The sequence below is a fragment of the Chlorocebus sabaeus genome, chromosome 20 (assembly GCF_047675955.1).
Source record: "Chlorocebus sabaeus isolate Y175 chromosome 20, mChlSab1.0.hap1, whole genome shotgun sequence".
Taxonomy (NCBI): Eukaryota; Metazoa; Chordata; class Mammalia; order Primates; family Cercopithecidae; genus Chlorocebus; species Chlorocebus sabaeus.
Window position 1 is genome coordinate 72,668,359 of NC_132923.1, and position 19,255 is coordinate 72,687,613.

A 19,255-nucleotide genomic window follows, 5' to 3' on the forward strand; every position below is an offset into this window, starting at 1 on the left:
ATTCACAAATACTTGCCATTGCATTACAATTGCCTACAGTATTCAGTACTATAACATGCTGTACAGGTTTGTAGCTTGGGAGCAGTAGGCCATACTCTATATAGCCTAGGTTTGTAGTAGGCTGTACTATTTAAGTGTGTGTAATTGTACACCATAATGTTTGTACAGTGACAAAATCACCTAAGGACATTTCTCAGAATGTATCCCCTTTGTTAAGTAATGCATGACTGTATTTACTAACATAGTCATTTGGTAAGGTATCTTGCCAATCCTGGTCAGCAAATGTTATGGTACTCATTTGTGAGTAAGCAATTCATATGTGCTTAAGATTCAACTAGTCATAAATTTGTCAGCAGACCTTCTCCCTCTATATGTCTATATTTTTAAGCCTTCCCAGCCTAATTTCCCAGGGGATTACATTGACCTTGATGATTTGATGGTTTGTAAGACTCTCCTTTTCTTGAGCTAACAGTGTCCTAATTCCGTTGGCATTTATGGTAACAAACTTCAGTGCAGTCATATTTTGGCTGCAAAAACCCTTTCTTGTGTGTGCTCCCTTGTTCCTTCTCCTCTAATCTGGCATTTCCTCTTTAGCATTAGAGCTATTGGCTGAAAAAAATGCGTATAAATTAAGAAGAGTATGAACTGCACCCCAGAACCTCACTTGGATCCCTCTTTCTGTCCTTCCTCAGAGTTTTCAGCCCTTTAAAGGCAGAGGAGAGCAAAGTCCGAGCAGAGGAGCACTCATGGCCAGCCAGGGACTGATAATGGATTGCAGCTGGCCAAGGAAAACAGCAGAACAAGCCACAGGTGTCTACATCCAGCCAGCTGGGTCAGGGCATCACAGGAAGTGCAAGGGAGGGAAGGGAGCCCCTGCAGCAGCTTCCTGTTTGATGCTTACTAGAGCTGAGCCTGTCTGTCATCCCAAAGACCAGCCTATCCTTGACCTTAACTTTGTTAAGTTGCAACATAGAAGGGATTTGTGTTTTGTTTTGTTTTGTCAATCATCAGTTCAAGGGTCAAAACATGTACTAAGAGACCAACTTCTTTGAGTTTGTCCATATGAAGGAAAAAGCATTTGGCCACTATCCAAGAATTTAGGTCTCAGGTGAACTGGATGAGGAATATCTTCTTGACAAAGACTAGATGTTGTCAGTTTTCTATCCAAGGGAACCACTTCAAAAAATACAGCTAATTGTCAAATGGCTAACACAAACAGCTTTTAGTGCTGAATTTTACAGTAAAACTTGATTTTCTTTAAAGGGGAATAAAGGGACTAAAATGTCATTAAATGCTTATATACACATTACTAAGAATGTAATGAGGCCGGGCGTGGTGGCTCAAGCCTGTAATCCCAGCACTTTGGGAGGCCAAGACGGGCGGATCACGAGGTCAGGAGATCGAGACCATCCTGGCTAACACAGTGAAACCCCGTCTCTACTAAAAAAATACAAAAAACTAGCTGGACGAGGTGGCGGGCGCCTGTAGTCCCAGCTACTCAGGAGGCTGAGGCAGAAGAATGGCGTAAACCCAGGAGGCGGAGCTTGCAGTGAGCTGAGATCCGGCCACTGCACTCCAGCCTGGGCTGCAGAGCGAGACTCTGTCTCAAAAAAAAAAAAAAAAAAAAAAAAATGTAATGATCACCCATGCCTTTAAATTAAGTCAGTTCTTGATCTTTAGAGTATATCAGAATCATGTGAGGCTTGTTAAAACACAAATTTTTGGGTCTCATCCCCAGAATTTCCTCTTTAACATTTGAGCTATTAGCAGAAAAAAGAAAATGCTGTCTAAATTAAGAGGAGGAACTTCACCGCTATCACCTCCCTTGGATCCCTTGATTCAGTACTTCAAAGTGGGGCTTGATAATTTGCATTTCTAACCAGTTCCAGGGTGCTGCTGTTTCTTTGCTCTGGGAACCACACTTTGAGAACTACTGGGATAGGTAATCATCTTTGAAGATGTGTGGATAAAAGAGCTTCTCTTTATTCAGTATTGTAGTAGGCATTATGGGAAGGTGATGCTAGGAGTTTGCAGATGTTGGTGATTAGGGAATTAAGGGCATCTCTGAGTTGAAGGGATTGGGGATGGTGGGAGGGCCAAGAGCTGGGAGATAAAAGAAGGAAATGGGAGTGAAAGGCAGGCTGAGGAATTCAAGTGAGAGGGAGAAACCCAGCCTGACATGGATCTCACTGCCATGTGAAGGGATTGCTTTATTGAGTTTGACTGTTGAGGTGGTGACAAGAGTTGTACCTAAAATAGATGGATAAGGCCCTGAAGGTTTTATTGTATTCCTTTCTGTGTTAAATAGCAGATATGGACAACTTCTTTGAACTTTCATAACGGTACTCATTTTCCTTGATCGTGTGTATTAATTGCCATTAAATGGCCACATTTATTTTATCAATATGGTTGGAAGCTAAGTTGGACATGATAAGATGTACACAGCCTCTTCTTCTTTAGAGTCCAAAGAGGTGACTTTTGATATCTAAGGTTATATGGAAACATCAAGGCAGAAAATGATGCAACTGTATTCTTAAAATCAAACATTTTTTATATTCCATTGGTTGTAACTATTCAATATATTATTTTGATTTTAAAAATTCAAAACTTGCCATATATAGGTGGATAGTATTCAGTTATGAAATCATTAGGATTCCCCTCTCCACCTATGGTTGTTAGCAAAATAATGCCCAAGTCTGTTTTAAAAACCTACTGAAAAAAAAAATTAATGAAATAACAGCAAAGAGGAATTGTGATTTCTCTTTCTATAAAATGTAAATATTAAAATTCTCAAATACCTCTATGACAGCAATATTCAGGAAATAATATTTTATAGTAAACATTTTTAATAAACAGCAGCATAAAATAATCAGTGTTTAATATCATCTCTGGTGTGTGAAATACAAATGCATATATCCTTAATATAAAATAGCCTTTTTGTCATTACAATTCAATGTTTGTCTATTTGAAATGCCCATAATAACAAATCAAACATTAAGTAATACAGTGATTAAATGCATGCAGTGAAAATAAGGAAAGATATGGTAGGGTGAGATATCTGAAAATTGCCGTTATATATTTGAAGAAAATCTATATCAAGTTAAAAACAAAGGAAACAAGAAAAACAGACCAGATATAAAAATGCAAAGATATATTTTCACTTCTGTGACACAAACCATAAGCATAGTTTTGTGCAAAAAAAGAGAAAAAGATCTGAAAACAAAGTCATCTTACAAAACATTGTCAGCAAAGGAAAAGATATTTTTCAGTTTGTGAAAAAAATACTATTTTAATACAAAAGAGACTGTGTTATATAGTATCACAGTGTGATTATAAAATACATTATTACAAGTGGTTTTGAAATTTCATTTGCTCACTTTAATGTTTTCAGTTATTATAAAATGTTTACAATAAATGTTATAGTTCTTTATAAAAAACTACTTGAATTTACTTTTAAACCATAATAATGTTTTACCAGAGTAGGTATTTTACTGGCTCATGGAATGCTAATTTCCCTTTAAGGGACTTCTAGAAAAACTCAGATTCACTGAAATTGTGTACTTAAAATAATAAATATTCTTGGAAAACAATTGATTGTCATATGATATACAAAATTGTGGTTTGAAGCTTCATCATTAAACAGTTGCATAGCAACAAAAGGATACAAATATTCTCCTCTACCTAAAGTTAAGAAACGTAACTTCTGAATCAGCTTATTTATGCCACAAAAATAGGTCTTAATTTATCTCCCAGAAATCTGGATATAGCCAATTCTTCGAGTTCACAGTACCTGTAAGTTCATGTTTGTTATTTGAAGACTCAGGTTTGGGAAAATTGCAATGCATTTTGGTAAACATATTTTCTTGATTTCTCATGCAAGTTGTATTTTGTAAAAATGAAAACATCAATGTGTTTTTAATTCTCTTATATTCTCCTCATCAAATATCATTTCCGGGAATTACTTTTATATCCTGTAATTCTCTTTACAAGTCTCTTATACCTTTAAAGTAAAAATGAGACTTTGAGACACTGTTCTTAGAATAAAGGAGGGTTTTTTTAACAAGAAAAAAATCAAAAGTAAAATTACTTTCTATATAGAACTTGAAACGCGTAAGAATTCTAAACTTGGCAAAAGATGGTTGGCAGGTAAATGCCACAAGCTGCACATCTGAAACCTCCCACTAAGGCAAAAATGGTCACGTTGCTTCTGTTTGCTAGTTTAAAGAATTCAGTTCTTGGTAACTTTTGAAATGAGAACTCAGTACTTGTTTTTTAGGAAGACCATCCTATTTTGCAAAATAGAATTAATTGCCTTTGGATTCCAACTAACTGTATGAATAAATTGTTGTAATTCTTGGGGCGGGAATCAAATCTGTGATCATTACCAGCACAGAAAAAAAGGCAGAGAAACTTAAAAATTACTAGACATTGGTATCATGATGGAGTTTCCTACTTCCCTAGAGTCCATTGACCATAGGCACCCCAATGCCTCGGACAACTTGTAAACAGGGAGTTGCAAGGGGTGGGTGTGCTCATCTGTAGCCACACACTTATTTTTCAGTGTTACTGGTTCCAGAAAACTCCTTTGGGGGCTGTCCCCATGGGAACCCTTTTTCCTTTCCCACAGAAACTGATCTAGGCTGTGGGGCCATTTTCCTGGCTGTGCTTCCTTTGGCGCCTCATTCCTAATCCAGCAAAGTGAACTATCAACCAACAATCAATTCTAGCATTCACATCTAGCCTTTTTATGGTCTGATGCCCTGTGTTATTCCAAGGGCAGTGTAAGCACACTGTGAGAAAATCTGGGAAAGACCCTCATGATCAGAGGAGGATTCACAAAAAGGCACACTCTACACCTTCTCAAAGAAGCCCAACGACATAGAAGGCTTCAGGGCTTGTTATACTTGTCTTATGGCTCATTTCCCTCCAGGGTTTCAAATTTGGCCTGAAGTTTCTTCATTGATTCTGAACATCATTTCCATGAGAACATGCGCAGAGTCTAAACTGAATCAATATAATTCCTGAACATCTGTCCTGAAGAAAAGACAGCAGGTAGACAAATGCTATGGTATATATACATCTGGGGGAGAGACTAGTCATGGTGACTGAAGGCTAAAACACAAAGCACCATTTGACTTTTGGTTTTATATTTAATCACAAGGTTCTTTTCCTCTTCACTGGTGTGCAGTTTTCAGTACTTGAAACCACATGTTCCAATCCCAATGCCATGTCATGCACTCCAATGGAGTGCACATCCCACAATGTTTTTCTTTTATTTCTGGCCTAGTGTCTGTCCTGCTTGGTAAGACACAGTCAAACTTCACAGAAGATACTTGTTGCGATGTCTGCTAAATGAGAACCTTACTTTAATAGAAACATTTGAATATAAATCTTTTCTACGGCCGTCTAGTTTGTCCTGTATACCACATTTACAAAAGTTGTGCATTTTACAGTTCTGCAGAAATCATAGATTCGGTGTGTCCATGAATATTGGCATCTCCTAGCAAAGATGCTTGCTTTGCGTCAATTTTGTAGGGTTTTTGAGATTTGTTGCCAAAAACGGTGATACCCATTCCACCAGGATGATTTGGAATTGACATGTGTGGTAGTAAAGGAATATTTGCTTCCTGATTGGATCCTGATGAGGGCAAGCTAGTCACATGGCCAGTGCTAGTCGACCCACTGGCACTGCTTGGGGACCGACTCTTGGGAGGCGGGCAGTGCTGAATCACTCTGGGAGGACCTGTTGGCTGGTAGTGGGCAGCTGGAAACGCTGCATATCCAGGAGGTATTGGGTATCCATTGATGGGAATGAATCGCTGGTTCTGAGGTATTGGCGGGCCAATGAAACCAGCAATCTGGCCCTGTGGTGTAATACCCTGGCTCGGGAATATGTAATTAGGATATCTGGGGTTACTGAGATTACTCACTGGGCTGGCACTGAGGGAGGTTGTCTGTGTGGTGGCATTTCCCCCCGAAGGAGTAGTAGAGCTGGTGTGACTTGACAGTCCCTCCCAGGACCGAAGCCGGACGTGAATATCTTTAAATCTTGGTCTCCTGGAAGGAATCTCATTCCAGCACTCTGTCATGAGGCTGTACATTCTGGGTGGGCAGTCTTCAGAGCATGGTAAGAGCTGCCGTTTTCTCACCATCTCAATCACTTCCTGGTTACTGAATCCATAATATGGCTGGAGTCCAAAACTGAAAATCTCCCACAGGACAACCCCAAAGGACCAGATATCTGAATCGGAAGAGAATTTGCCATACATGATGGCTTCAGGTGGCATCCAGCGAATGGGCAGCAAGGACTTACTCTGGACCCTGTAGTAATCAGCGGAGTAAATTTCTCTGGAAAGCCCCAAGTCTGAAATCTTTACATGAAGTTGCTCTCCGATTAAAATATTGCGAGCTGCAAGATCCTTGTGGACAAAGAAGTGACTAGACAGGTATTCCATGCCGGCTGCAATCTGAATTGCAATGTGCAGAAAATCTCCATGGTCCAGACTGGATTTCACAGTCCCATCTTCATCACTGCTGCAGCCAACATCAGAGTGTGGGGATCGCATGATGAGGAACTCATGGAGATCCCCCTGATTCATATACTCAAAAAGCATGCACACAGGTTGTTCCTGAGTGACGGCACCTAGCAGGCAGACAATATTGGGGTGGTGCAGTTCTGCCATTAGAGAGGCTTCTTGTTGAAATTCTGTCCATTGTTGGGGGTTGTTATAATCTTTCAAGGTCTTGATAGCAACCAGCTGAGCATGGTCCATGCCCGGGAGATAGAGATGGCCTTTATAGATTTTTCCAAAGGCACATTCACCCAATTCTTCCATAAAGCGTACAGCAGAAAGAGGCAGCTCTTTAGCCTTGCTCTGTATGAAAGAGAGGAAAAAGGTGGTTTAAAACATTTCTTCAGGCAAGACAGCTTTGCATCTGAAAGGAGGGATGGGGCATATAGAAAAAGGTTCTATAAACAAATTAAATAAAATATTGTAGGTCTATATATCTTTCAAATTGTTGGCTGCAACTCAGGGGAGGTGCCATAGGCAACTTTCCATCACTACCCTATCCCCTTCCCTCAACCCAGCCCTGAAATGGTTTCTTGCTGTTGTCTAGAGTCTTGGCACTCAAACTGTGGCCTGGGGACCAGCAGCATCAGCATCACCCAAACTTACTGCAAATGCAAACTCCTGGGCCCACCTCAGACCTACTGAATCAGCATGTGCATTTTACAAGACCCCAGTGGTTTCTGTGAAGATTAGGGTGTCAGAAGCACTACCGCAGAGGCTACAGCCTGGTACTCAGAACATTTGTAATCTGGTCCTAACTCACTTTCCTGACATGATCCCTTGCTACTTCTTTGAACAGGTTTTCTCAATGTCCACCAGCGAAACCATTTACATTCTTGTGTAAAACTTTTGTTCCTCCAATGTTCTGCCATTCTTAGAATATTTATTGTGCTAAAAGAGAAACCAAAACAAAAGATTGTCCTTCTGAAGTACTCACAATAGAGATGGGAAGGTCTGAAATGTGGTCCTCTCCATTGATTAAATCCTTTCTTTTCTAAAAAGTCTGTTTCAGGCCCCACTTCCTGCAAAACCTTCCCTGACCACTATGGTCATTTCTTTGCTAGAATCTTTTGCCTTTACTGTGAATGCCACCATACACACAAAGCAGCGTGGTGGCTGGTTACACACGTGGCCTCCATAGCCAGACAGTCTGAGTCAGAATCCTGCCTTCTCCACTTACCAGCTGTGTGATCCCAGATACAACATTTAACTTCGTGCCTCAATTCCTTCATCTATAAAATGGGATGATAATAATTGTACTTACCATGTTATTGCAAACTTTTAATGAGTTAATGTTTGTAAAGCACTCAGACCTATGAGTTAATGTTTGTAAAATACTCAGACCTATGTCTGGCCCATGGTAAGTACTATTTAACCTTTTGTTATTATTATCAACTTGATGTTTCTGTCCTTTTTATGCACATATTTTGTCCTCACAACCAGATTTCAAGGGAAATCTTATTGGAAGCACTGCCCTTCATACCAACGTATATCCCTAGGGCTTCTCAAGTGGGTTCTTTATTAATTGACCTTAAGACAGACAGGTGAAGGCATCTAGCTCACAATGAAAATAAGTATTGAATCATGACATTTGATCTTGGCAAGTAAATGTCTATAATGTCATATGTTTCTACTATTTTAAAATATACCTCAAATTTAGTCTGATGTTTCATTTAATTTGTTAGAAAAGAAAGTAATAAAAACAATGCATTTTACATACAACTGATTTTCAAATAATCCCCGTCCTTGAAATCCTTATTTTTTTAAAAAGAATACTACCCTGAAAATTCTAATTGAAACTGACAATGTTGAAATACATATGAAATCCACAGCTCTCTGTACAGAGTTTAAAACAACAGTTTAGAAAATTTGGTAAAAAAATTCTCTTATCCAAACTCTGCTAATTTAGAATTCATGGTAATTAGATTTGTTCTAGGCTGATATTTTCCAGGGCAAAATGCCCACTAACCTAATTGTAAGTGTAAATAAACTTGCAGCAAAATACCCACTTAAAAGGACAAATTGGGATTGGGGATTTTGGAACATTAATTATTCTATGCAAATAATCCGTCTCATTATAAATTGGTCTCATTTGTTCATCAAAGCAGACTTTGTGAGGTTTATATTTGGAAATGAGTTTTAGAAAGTTTACTTGTACAGAAAGTAATGGTAATGTGTTGCTTTAAACTTTCAGCAAATTAAAGCTTACTGACCTAGTTCTATTCAATATAGTATTGTTTGTAAGAGCAAAATATTACAAATGACCTCCATGTCCCCATAGAGAACACATTAAATCAATTACGGTGGAGCTAGTAAATAGAATATTCTACATTTGTAAAAAAAAGAATGAGGACGTTTCCTATGTACTGGTATGGAAAGGTCTACAAAATCCTTTGCTCAGCTAAAAATAAAAAGCAACAGAACAGTTAATGCTGGGTGCTGCTTTTGTGTAAGAGAGAAGGAGAAAAATAACACATGAAATATATTTCTTTGTATAAGCATAAAGAAACTATAAAAGGATACTTGGGAAATAGATAGCAGTGATTATTGGGGGTATGGAAGTAGGAATTAGAAAAAGGGGGCAGAAGTAAGAGATTTTTCACTTCATGCTTTTTTATGCTTTAAAATTTTTTAACCAGGTGAAAATATTAAATGTTCAAAATTAATTAATGTTTTTTAAAAAACAGGGAAATCTTCCCATCTTACTGAACTAGGAAATATCTTTTGCAATTACAAGTCCATCCACCATTTTTCCTTTTGCTTTTAGGGTCTGTATTCTTGTGGGAGCTCATCGAATTCCTTTGAGAGAGCAAGGTGTGGGTAATGAGAAAGGTAACCAGTTGAGCCAACCCTACTTTTTTGTCTTGTAGCGCTCGGAAGATTTTACTTTTGCTGGCAAGAGTAACCCAAAGTGAATTTTTCCTGCATGATGTTAAGATTGGAGATTTCCATCAGAACTTTTCCTAATGATGTAAATAAATCCAGTTTAGGTGAAGGTCCCTTGAATGGCACAGTAGATATCACTTACTTTTTGACAAAAATAAGATCTCTAGGCTTTTGGAGATAGAGAAGTTTAAGGGACTGAGTACTGAAACTTCTTTGTGGAAAATGGGAATTAGGAAGTAAACTCATGGAATACTAGACTAGTATAATGGGGAGTTAGAGACCCAATACCCTCTCCTCCTTCACTGCTTGAAACAAATCCATAGGCAGTATGGTATAATTCAAACCAAGTGAGCTTTGGACTCCTATAAATTTGGGTTTGCGTCTTGAATCTGCTGCTTTCTATTAATAATAGTTAATACTTACATAGCACTTACTTTGTGCCAGTTACTGTTCTAAGCACTTAGCAAATATTAACTTATTTAACACCATGATCCTGTGGCATAGGCCCCATAATATTAATCACTGACCTTGGGTGAATTTCTTAACTTTTCTGAACCTCTGCTTCCATATCTATGAAATAATGTACTATCTAGTTTGCACTGTTGCACTAGAAATTAAATACAACGATGTATGAACATAATTCTCTTAAATCATTCTTATTGTCCTTATTAGGAAAGTCATCCATGAAGTAAAGTAATGCAAATGATTTAAATCCATTTAAGCCCTAAGTAGTTCCAGAGTATTTAAATTTCTTCCTGTTAATCTTTCTCGGTTCTCCTGTAGTTGTTAGTTAAAAAAAAAAAATCCTTTAAAAATGACAGAGAATTTGTTTTGGAGCTTGAGGGTGGGTGAGAAGTTGAGTGGCCTGTGGCTGGCTCCTCTGAGATGTGAATGAAGGTGAAGGCAACAAGAATTCATGTAGAAAAGTGGATGGTAGCAGATGGGAAAAGGAAGTAAGCCAGTCAAACTTCTGGAGGTGGGAAAAGAGGAAGAGGTGGACAGGACCTTGGCACCAGCCCTACACATGGCCTTGGGGCTTCGTGGCTAAGACCAGCTGCATTTGTTCTCATATATTTGCCTTTGGAAAAAGAACGCTTAATTTTGCCATTTTACAGACGGAGAAAGGGGCTAAAGAAAGTATCAAGAATTTTCAGGAGAGCTGAAACAGCCACACTTGGAACTCCAAGGCTCTCTGTTTTGGGCCACAGCATTCTGTTTGAAACCAGAGAAGCCTGCTGGCCAGCAATCCCAGATTGAAGCCGAATGTCTCTGGAGGCTCAGCCTGAGGCCTGCCACCTTGCAGGGCTAGGAGGTTGGCCTTCAGTATGTGGTCACTCTATGGAATTATAATTGTTCTTTCTCCCTGTTCAGACACATGAAAGAAAGTAGATTTTACCCCGAAGTATATCTTGTCCTATCTCACCAATATCCAGTGGGCCATATAGCATATAATCCCAAGTCTTCTCCAAGAAGTCATTTACTAGAGCTACTGAAAACTAAATTTGGGGGGTTTGCTTTGCAAAGAGGCATGGAAATCTTCTAAAATGGCAGAGTCCACAAAATCTTCCCTTCGAACACCTGTGCAGCTGCCAGCAAAGAAGTGCCCAGAAAAAAAAATGCTCCTAGCTTGGTTTCAGGGGAACAATTTCCACAGTGATTTGCATTTTTAAGGTGCTCAAGTTACCTGGTACAAATGAGTCCTAACTATAGACTCATTTTCAAATTTTACATAAATCCTGAACTAGTTAAAAAATCATAAAAACTCTTGAAGAAGCAGTCAGTAGACTGTACGGTGACGGCAGGAAATTAGCTGTATTGTTGAGGAACAGATGGTTTACATTATACAAACCCTTTAGGCTAAACTTGTTTAGGTCTGGCATATTGTAAATTATATTTTAGTAATGAAAGTGAAATGACCTCTGCTTGACCTCAAGTGGGGTTTGTCTGTTTGAACCAATGTAGTGGAAAACTATGAAAGAAAATGAAGTCATAAAGTTTTGGCAGTTCAATTTTGGCTCATTTCAAGTTAAGGGGTTATAAATCTGTTTAGTTTTTGTTTGACAAGTATTTGTCATACAGGGATGTACAAAATGTAAAGAAGTGTAAAATACACATAAGGCATGGTGCCAAAGTAAACCAAGTACAAAGGAAAACTGGAATGAATAGGGTCCCGGGCTCCTATCTCTTTATCACTCCCTCCATTAGTTGAAGGACAAGATGGCCTCGGTTTATTATATGCTGTAAGGCAATTAAGTACCTTAAAACTGAAACAGGCTTTCAGTTTCAATGTTAACATTTTTATTTCTCAAAGTAAACACACATCTGCCTTTAAAAAATTATATAAAATTATTATATAAAATAAAAGTTGATGCAGAAGTTAATACATTGTTCCAAGATGCTTCTTTCTTTAGAAAGTTTTGAAAAGCAACAGTATTAGAGTTTAAATGAGCTCTTTACAGAAGGAAAATGAAGGAAAAACATTTTAGATGCGGGTCATTTAGATGTGAGTCAGATGGGAAAATTGTAGTACTTTCTAAACTGCTGATAAAACAGACCAGGCTGATACTGGTGGCTTTTTTCACCTTAGTGATGACTACTAAGTGGGGATGTGGGAGAACTTTTAGATCTCTTAACTTTAGATATGAAAGCAATGAATTATGAGTAGAGTTTTTAAAAACTGTAATTACCTTGGTGGCGGTAGACGGATTAAGAGGGCTGACTCAGTGGCTTTATCTCTTTCCATCTTTGGAAGTTATACCTTAGGTGACAATACATTTGAAATGACTCCTGGTGAAGCAGCCTACTACTAACCTATTTCCTGCTTACTTTATGAAAGTGATTACCATAGGATATGAGGTGAGGATTTTGTGATGGCCACCAACATTTGTATGCAACACGAAGCCTGCTCTGTCACTTTTTGCCTTGAACATAATGTCATATGATTGCTCTACTTTTGAGTTCAACTTGAAGTAGACACACAGATAAAAAACCGAGCTACATTAGGGTGGAGGGAATCGAGCCCAGGGTGGTTCTCTGGGACAGAAAGGGGGCTTTAACAATAGTAGGTGCTGAAACAGGACCCATATTCATAAGTCAACTCCAAACCTCCCACTGTGGTCCCTTTCACTCAAGGCCAGTTCATTACCCATGTTCTAATGTCCCAAGACTGACTGCTACCCTTTTTCAAATCTATGCTATTCTTTTGAAGCTGATTCTAGCTGGACACAAGTGTCTACAGAAGAATAGCAGATTTACATGGCATTTGTGCTTGCCTCATGATATGGTTTGTCTGTGTCCCCAGTCACATCTCATTTTGAATTCCCACATGTTGTGGGAGGGACCTGGTGGGAGGTAATTGAGTCATGGGGGCAGAGCTTTCCCATGCTGTTCTTGTGATAGTGAACAAGTCTCATGAGATCTGATGGTTCTATAAGGGGGAGTTTCCCTGCACAAGCTCTCTCGTTGCCTGCTGCCATCCATGTAAGATGTGACTTGGTACCCCTTGCCTTCTGCCATGATTGTGAGGCCTCCCCAGCCATGTGGAACTGTAAGTCCATTAAGTCTCTTTTTCTTCCCAGTCTCAGGTGTGTCTTTATCAGCAGTGTGAAAATGGACTAATATAATAAATTGGTACCACTAGAGTGGGGCACTGCTGAAAAGACACCTGAAAACGTGGAAGTGACTTTGAAACTGGGTAACAGGCAGAGGTTGGAACAGTTTGGAGGGCTTAGCAGAAGACAGGAAAATGTGGGAAAGTTTGGAACTCCCTGGAGACTTGTTGAATGGCTTTGACCAAAATGCTGATAATGATAAGCACAATGAAATCCAGGCGGAGGTGGTCTCAGATGGAGATGAGGAACTTGTTGAAGCAAAGGTGACTCTTGTTATGTTTTATCAAAGAGACTGGCGGCATTTTCCCCCTGCCCTAGAAATCTGTGGAACTTTGAACTTGAGAGAGATGATTTAGGGTACCTGGCGGAAGAAATTTCTAAGCAGCAAAGCATTCAAGAGGTGATTTGGGTGCTGTTAAAGGCATTCAGTTTTAAAAGGAAAACAGAGCACAAAAGCTTGGAATATTTGCTGCCTGACAATGCGATAGAAAATAAAATCCCATTTTCTGAGGAGAAATTCAAGCTGGCTGCCGAAATTTGCATAGGTAACGAGGAGCCAAATATTAATCACCAAGACAATGGGGAAAATGTCTCCAGGGCATGTCAGAGGTCTTCATGGCAGCCCCTCCCATCACCCAGAGGTTTAGGAGGAGAAAATCATTTTGTGGGCTAGGCCCAGGGTCCCTCTGCTGTTTGCAGTCTAGGTACTTAGTGCCCTGTGTCCCAGCCACTCCAGCTATGACTAAAAGGGGTCAAGGTACAGCTTGTGCTGTGGCTTCAGAGGGTGGAAATCCCAAGGCTTGACAGCTTCCATGAGGTGTTGAGCCTGCGGGTGCACAGAAGTCAAGAATTGAGGTTTGGGAATCTCCACCTAGATTTCAGAGGATGTATGGAAATGCCTGGATGCCCAGGCAGAAGTTTGCTGCAGGGGTGAGGCCCTCATGGAGAACCTCTGCTAAGGCAGTGTAGAAGGGAAATGTGGGGTTGAAGCCCCCATACCAAGTCCCTACTGGGGCACTGCCTAGTGGACCTGTGAGAAGAGGGCCACTGTCCTCCAGACCTCAGAATGGTAGACCCACCACCAGCTTGCACCGTGAGCCTGGAAAAGTCTCAGACACTCAACACCAGCCCATGAAAGCAGCCAGGAGGGGGACTATACCCTGCAAAGCCACAGGGGCAGAGGTGTCTGATGCACTGCTTGCATCAGAGTCACCTGGATGTGAGATATGGAGTCAAAGGAGATCATTTTGGAGCTTTGAGATTTGACTGCCATGCTGGATTTTGGAATTGCATGGGGCCTGTAGCCCCTTTGGTTTGGCCAATTTCTCCCATTTGGAATGGCTGTATTTACCCAATGCCTGTACCCCCATTGTATCTGGGAAGTAACTAACTTGCTTTTGATTTTACAGGCTCATAGGCAGAAGCGACTTGCCTTGTTTGGATGAGACTTCGGACTGTGGACTTTTGAGTTAATGCTGAAATGAGTTGAGATTTTGGGGGACTTTTGGGAGGGCATGATTGGTTTTGAAATATAAGGAAATGAGATTTGAAAGGGACTAGGAGTCGAATGATATGGTTTGGCAGTGTCCCCACCCAAATCTCATCTTGAATTCCCATATGTTGTGGGAGGGACCCAGTGGGAGGTTATTGAATCATGGGGGCAGGTCTTTCCCATGCTGTTCTTGTGATAGTGAGCAAGTCTCATGAGATCTGATGGTTATATAACGGGGAGTTTCCCTGAACAAGCTCTCTCTTTGCCTGCTGCCATCCACATAAAATGTGACTTGGTCCTCCTTGCCTTCCGCCATGATTGTGAGGCCTCCCCAGCCATGTGGAACTGTAAGTCCATTAAATCTCTTTTTCTTTCCATTCTCAGGTATATCTGCATCAGCAGTGTGAAAACAGACTAATATACCCCATCAGAGGAATGATGAGCAGACCCTGGCCCTGCTGAAATTAGAGGAGTATTTTTGGTAATAGGAGAGCTATCCCAGGTCCTTTTTCTCTTTGGAAGCACAGTTTTCTCTGAGATTATATGTCAAGGTTTTGAAATATAAGTCTTTCTATAGCTTGGACCATATCACCAGTTTCCTTTAGTTTCAATTTAGAGCCAATCATTTAGGATATATTTTAACAGCTAGTTGCTTCAGTCAGTCAACTGATACTGTATATACAATATACTGAAGAGTGTATATACAGACTACTATATGAGGGACCATGAAAGAACCATGAATAGAGAAGACACAGCTCCTATCCTAGATATCTGTAATCTGAATTTAACAATACCTACCATGTATTAAGTATCTGCCATGTGTGAGACACTGAGATCCTAATAATGGCTATGATTTTTTGAATGCTTATATGTTAGGCTGTAAGTACTTTAGACATATTAGCTCCTTTCATCCTCACACTAACCCCATGAGATTGGCAACTATGACTCATACCTGTTTTACAGATGGAAAAACCAAAGAATAGGTCAGTTAAGTGGTCTCACAGCTGGTAGGTGGTCAAATCAGACACCAGAGCCTGCCTTGCTAATGACCACACTACACTCCCTTCTCTGCTCTCTGACATAAAGTGCTTAATGCATCAACCCATTTAATCCTCGTCACAATCCTGTGAGATTCATATTATGACTGCCCCCGTTTTATGGATAAAGACATTAAGGCATTCGGTGGTTAAGTAGCTTGCCTAAAGAAGCACAACTATTAAGTGGTGATGCCAAGATTCAAATCCAGGTATGTCTGACACCAAAGTTGCAGAGCTTTCTGGGAAGAGGAGGCAGTTTCCATCGGATCCTCAAAGGACTCTACATTTTAAAAGTATGAGGACCATTGATGCAAAAGTGAAACGCTCAAGGTGTAAGAGCTCTCTGGTTTTTGAGTTAGACCTCACTCTGTTGATGCTCAGTTGTCTCTACTAGTTGACTGGGATAGATGAACAAAACCTGTCCATGGCAACCTTCATGTGAATTGGGCTTGAGAGCCCTGGAGAGTATATAAATGTAAGATTTCTTAGTCTCTGGACTTGGCTGTTGATATGGATCTGCTTGACTCCAAAACCTATTTTCCTTTCTTGTGCATTTTACTGGTTCTTAGGTAAACAGTGTTAGAATTATAAAACAATTGACTCTACTCATAAATGGTAATGATTACATTTTAAAAGCTTAGAGGCCACAGCCATTTTGTTTTGGGAGGTTATGGACATTTTCAAAGACTACAGCTGAATTAAGTGCCTTCTGGCTTATGCAATCAAATCCTAGAGGCAGTTTCAACCAATATTTTGCCACAGTTGCTCGGAGTTCTGCTACCCTTCTCTGGAAATGATTTAACTTCAGAAGCATTTCTTTTCTCTATAACGTAACTTTCTGATAGTTAGCTTGAATGTTTGGTGGTGAGCAGGGTTGATTCTGTGGTGGAGTTACTTTATAATGCCAATGGGAGAGGTTCTGTTCTGCCTGGAAATAGACAGAACAGATGCCAGTAATTTTAATGTCAGCTTGAGCCATCACGTGCTCATAACTTGGGCTCATATATTTCAGTCAGCCTGAAAATAAAGGCAGTAGAGGGAAATAGTAGCATAGAGCACTGGGCTCTGCACCTGAGCAGACCTGGGTTCAAGTTTTGACTCTGTCACTTAATAATTGTGTGACTTTGGGCCAACTCTGAGTCTGCCTCAGTTTTCTCACCCTAAAAATCAGACTTAAATTAGTACCTACTTCATAGGATTATTATAAAGATTCTATTGAGATAATGAAGTACTTTAGTCCATTTATGATGCCAATTTATAATATATTCATTTATAGGACTTGTTTTTCCCAGAAGTAGAGTTTCTATAGACATTGGTTTAAGCTGAGGTTAGGTACTGGGCAGCCTTCTAGCCCTCGCTATCAGACCTTCTCCACCCTGATGGATTTTATCTAGGGCAGGAGAATGTATGCTAACAGGATGGACACAAGGAATACAAGAACTGTCGAAAGAGCTACCTCTATAATCTTTGCTGGGATTCTCTTGCCTGTGTCCTCACCCCAGTTAATGCTGTGCATTGCTGGATCCTATAGCTTCCTCCCCAACCCACAGTATCCTATGTATGCACAGCATTTGCTTCATTAAAAGATCTGTAGTCAAAACACTGCTCAAAGAAATCAGAGATGACACAAACAAATGAAAAAACATTCCGTGCTCATAGATAGGAAAAATCAATATCATTAAAATACAATACCATACTGCCCAAAGCAATTTATAGATTAAATGCTATTCCTATTCAACTGTCATTGACATTCTTCACAGAACTAGAGAAAACTATTTTAAAATTGATCTGGAACCAAAAAGCCCAAATAGCCAAGGCAATTCTAAGAAAAAAGAACAAAGCTTGAGGCATCATACTGCCTGACTTCAAACTATACTACAGGGCTACAGTAACCAATAGAGCATGGTACTGGTGGAGAAACAGACACATAGGCCAAGGGAACATAATAGAGAACTCAGAAATAAGATTGCACACCTCAACCACCTGATCTTTCACAAAGCAAGCAATGGGGAAAGGATTCCCTAGTAAAATAAATGGTGCTGGGATAACTGGCTAGCTATATGCAGAAGATTGAAACTGGACCCTTTCCTTACACTATGTACAAAAGTTAATTCAAGATGGATTAAAGACCTAAATGTAAAACCCTAGTGGCTCATGCCTGTAATCCCAGCACTTTGGGAGGCCAAGGCAGGTCAACCACTTGAGGTCAGGAGTTTGAGACCAGCCTGGGCAATATGGCGAAACCTCATCTCTGCAAAGAAAGGCAAAAATTAGCCAGGAGTGGTGGTGCATGCCTGTAGTCCCAGCTACTCAGGAGGCTGAGGCATGAGAATTGCTTAAATCCAGGAGGTGGAGGTTGCAGTGAGCTGAGATCACACCACTTCACTTCAGCCTGGGTGACAAAGTGAGACTCCATCTTAAAAAAAAAAAAAAAAAAAAAGAAAGAAAGAAAGAAAGAAAGAAAGAAAGAAAGAAAGAAAGAAAGAAAGAAAAGTAAAACCCGAAATTATAAAAATCCTGGAAGACAACATAGGCAATACCATTCAGGATATAGGCACAGGCAAGGATTTCATGATGAAGATACCAAAAGCAATCACAACAAGAGCAAAAATTGACAAATGGGATCTAATTAAAGAATTTCTGTACAGCAAAAGAAACTATCAACAGAGTAACAGACAACTTACAGAATGGGAGAAAAATTTTGCAAACTATGCATCCAACAAAAGTCTAATATCCAGCATTTCTAAGGAACTTAAAGAAATTTATAAGAAAAAACAACTGCATAAAAAGGACATGAACAGACACTTTTCAAAAGAAGACATATGTGTGGCCAACAAACATATGAAAAAAAGATCACGCTCACTGATCATTAGAGAAATGCAAATCAAAACCACAATGAGGTACCATCTCACACCAGTCAGAATGGCCATTATTAAAAGGTCAAAAAACAACAGATGCTGGCGAGGTTGCAGAGCAAAAGGAATGCTTATATACTGTTGATGGGAGTGTAAATTAGTTCAGCCATTGTGGGAGAAATAAAAGACCTAAAGACAGAAATACCATCTGACCTAGCAATTTAAATCCTGGGTATATACCCAAAGGAATATAAATCAGTCTGTTATAAGGACACATGCACGTGTATGTTCACTGCAGCACTATTCACAACAGCAAAGACATGGAATTAACCTAAATGCCCATCAATGATAGACTGGAGAAAGAAAATGTGGTACATATAATATACTCCAAGGAATACTACATTGACATAAAAAAGAATGAGATCATGTTCTTTGCAGGGACATGAATGGAGCTGGAGACTATTATCCTTACCAAAGTAACACAGGAACAGAAAACCAAGTACCGCATGTTCTCACTTTTAAGTGAGGGCTAAATGTTGTTCTCATAGACACACAGAAGGGAACAACACACCCTGGGACCTTTCAGAGGGTGGAGCTTGGGAGGAGGAAGGATAAGGAAAAATAACTAATGAGCACTGGGCTTAATACCTGGGTGATGAAGTAATCTTACAACAAACCCCCATGACACAAGCTTACCTAGGTAACAAACCTGCACTTGTACCCCTGAACTTAAAATAAAAGTTAAAAAAAATCTGTACTCATCAGTTATAACAACAATAATAGTAATTTCTAACTATTAAGT

At 39.7% G+C, this 19,255-nt stretch overlaps 1 protein-coding gene across 1 annotated transcript in view; it reads right to left on the reverse strand.

The window, feature by feature from the left end:
- Positions 1-2,862: 2,862 nt before the first annotated feature.
- The window catches only part of ROR1 (receptor tyrosine kinase like orphan receptor 1), a 410,647-nt gene continuing 394,254 nt past the window's right edge, over positions 2,863-19,255 (reverse strand). Inside the window, exon 9 of the mRNA XM_007978459.3 lies at positions 2,863-6,875. Within this exon, the coding sequence (XP_007976650.1) occupies positions 5,448-6,875 (1,428 nt within the window). The 3' untranslated portion in view covers positions 2,863-5,447. The remainder of the gene's footprint in view (positions 6,876-19,255) is intronic.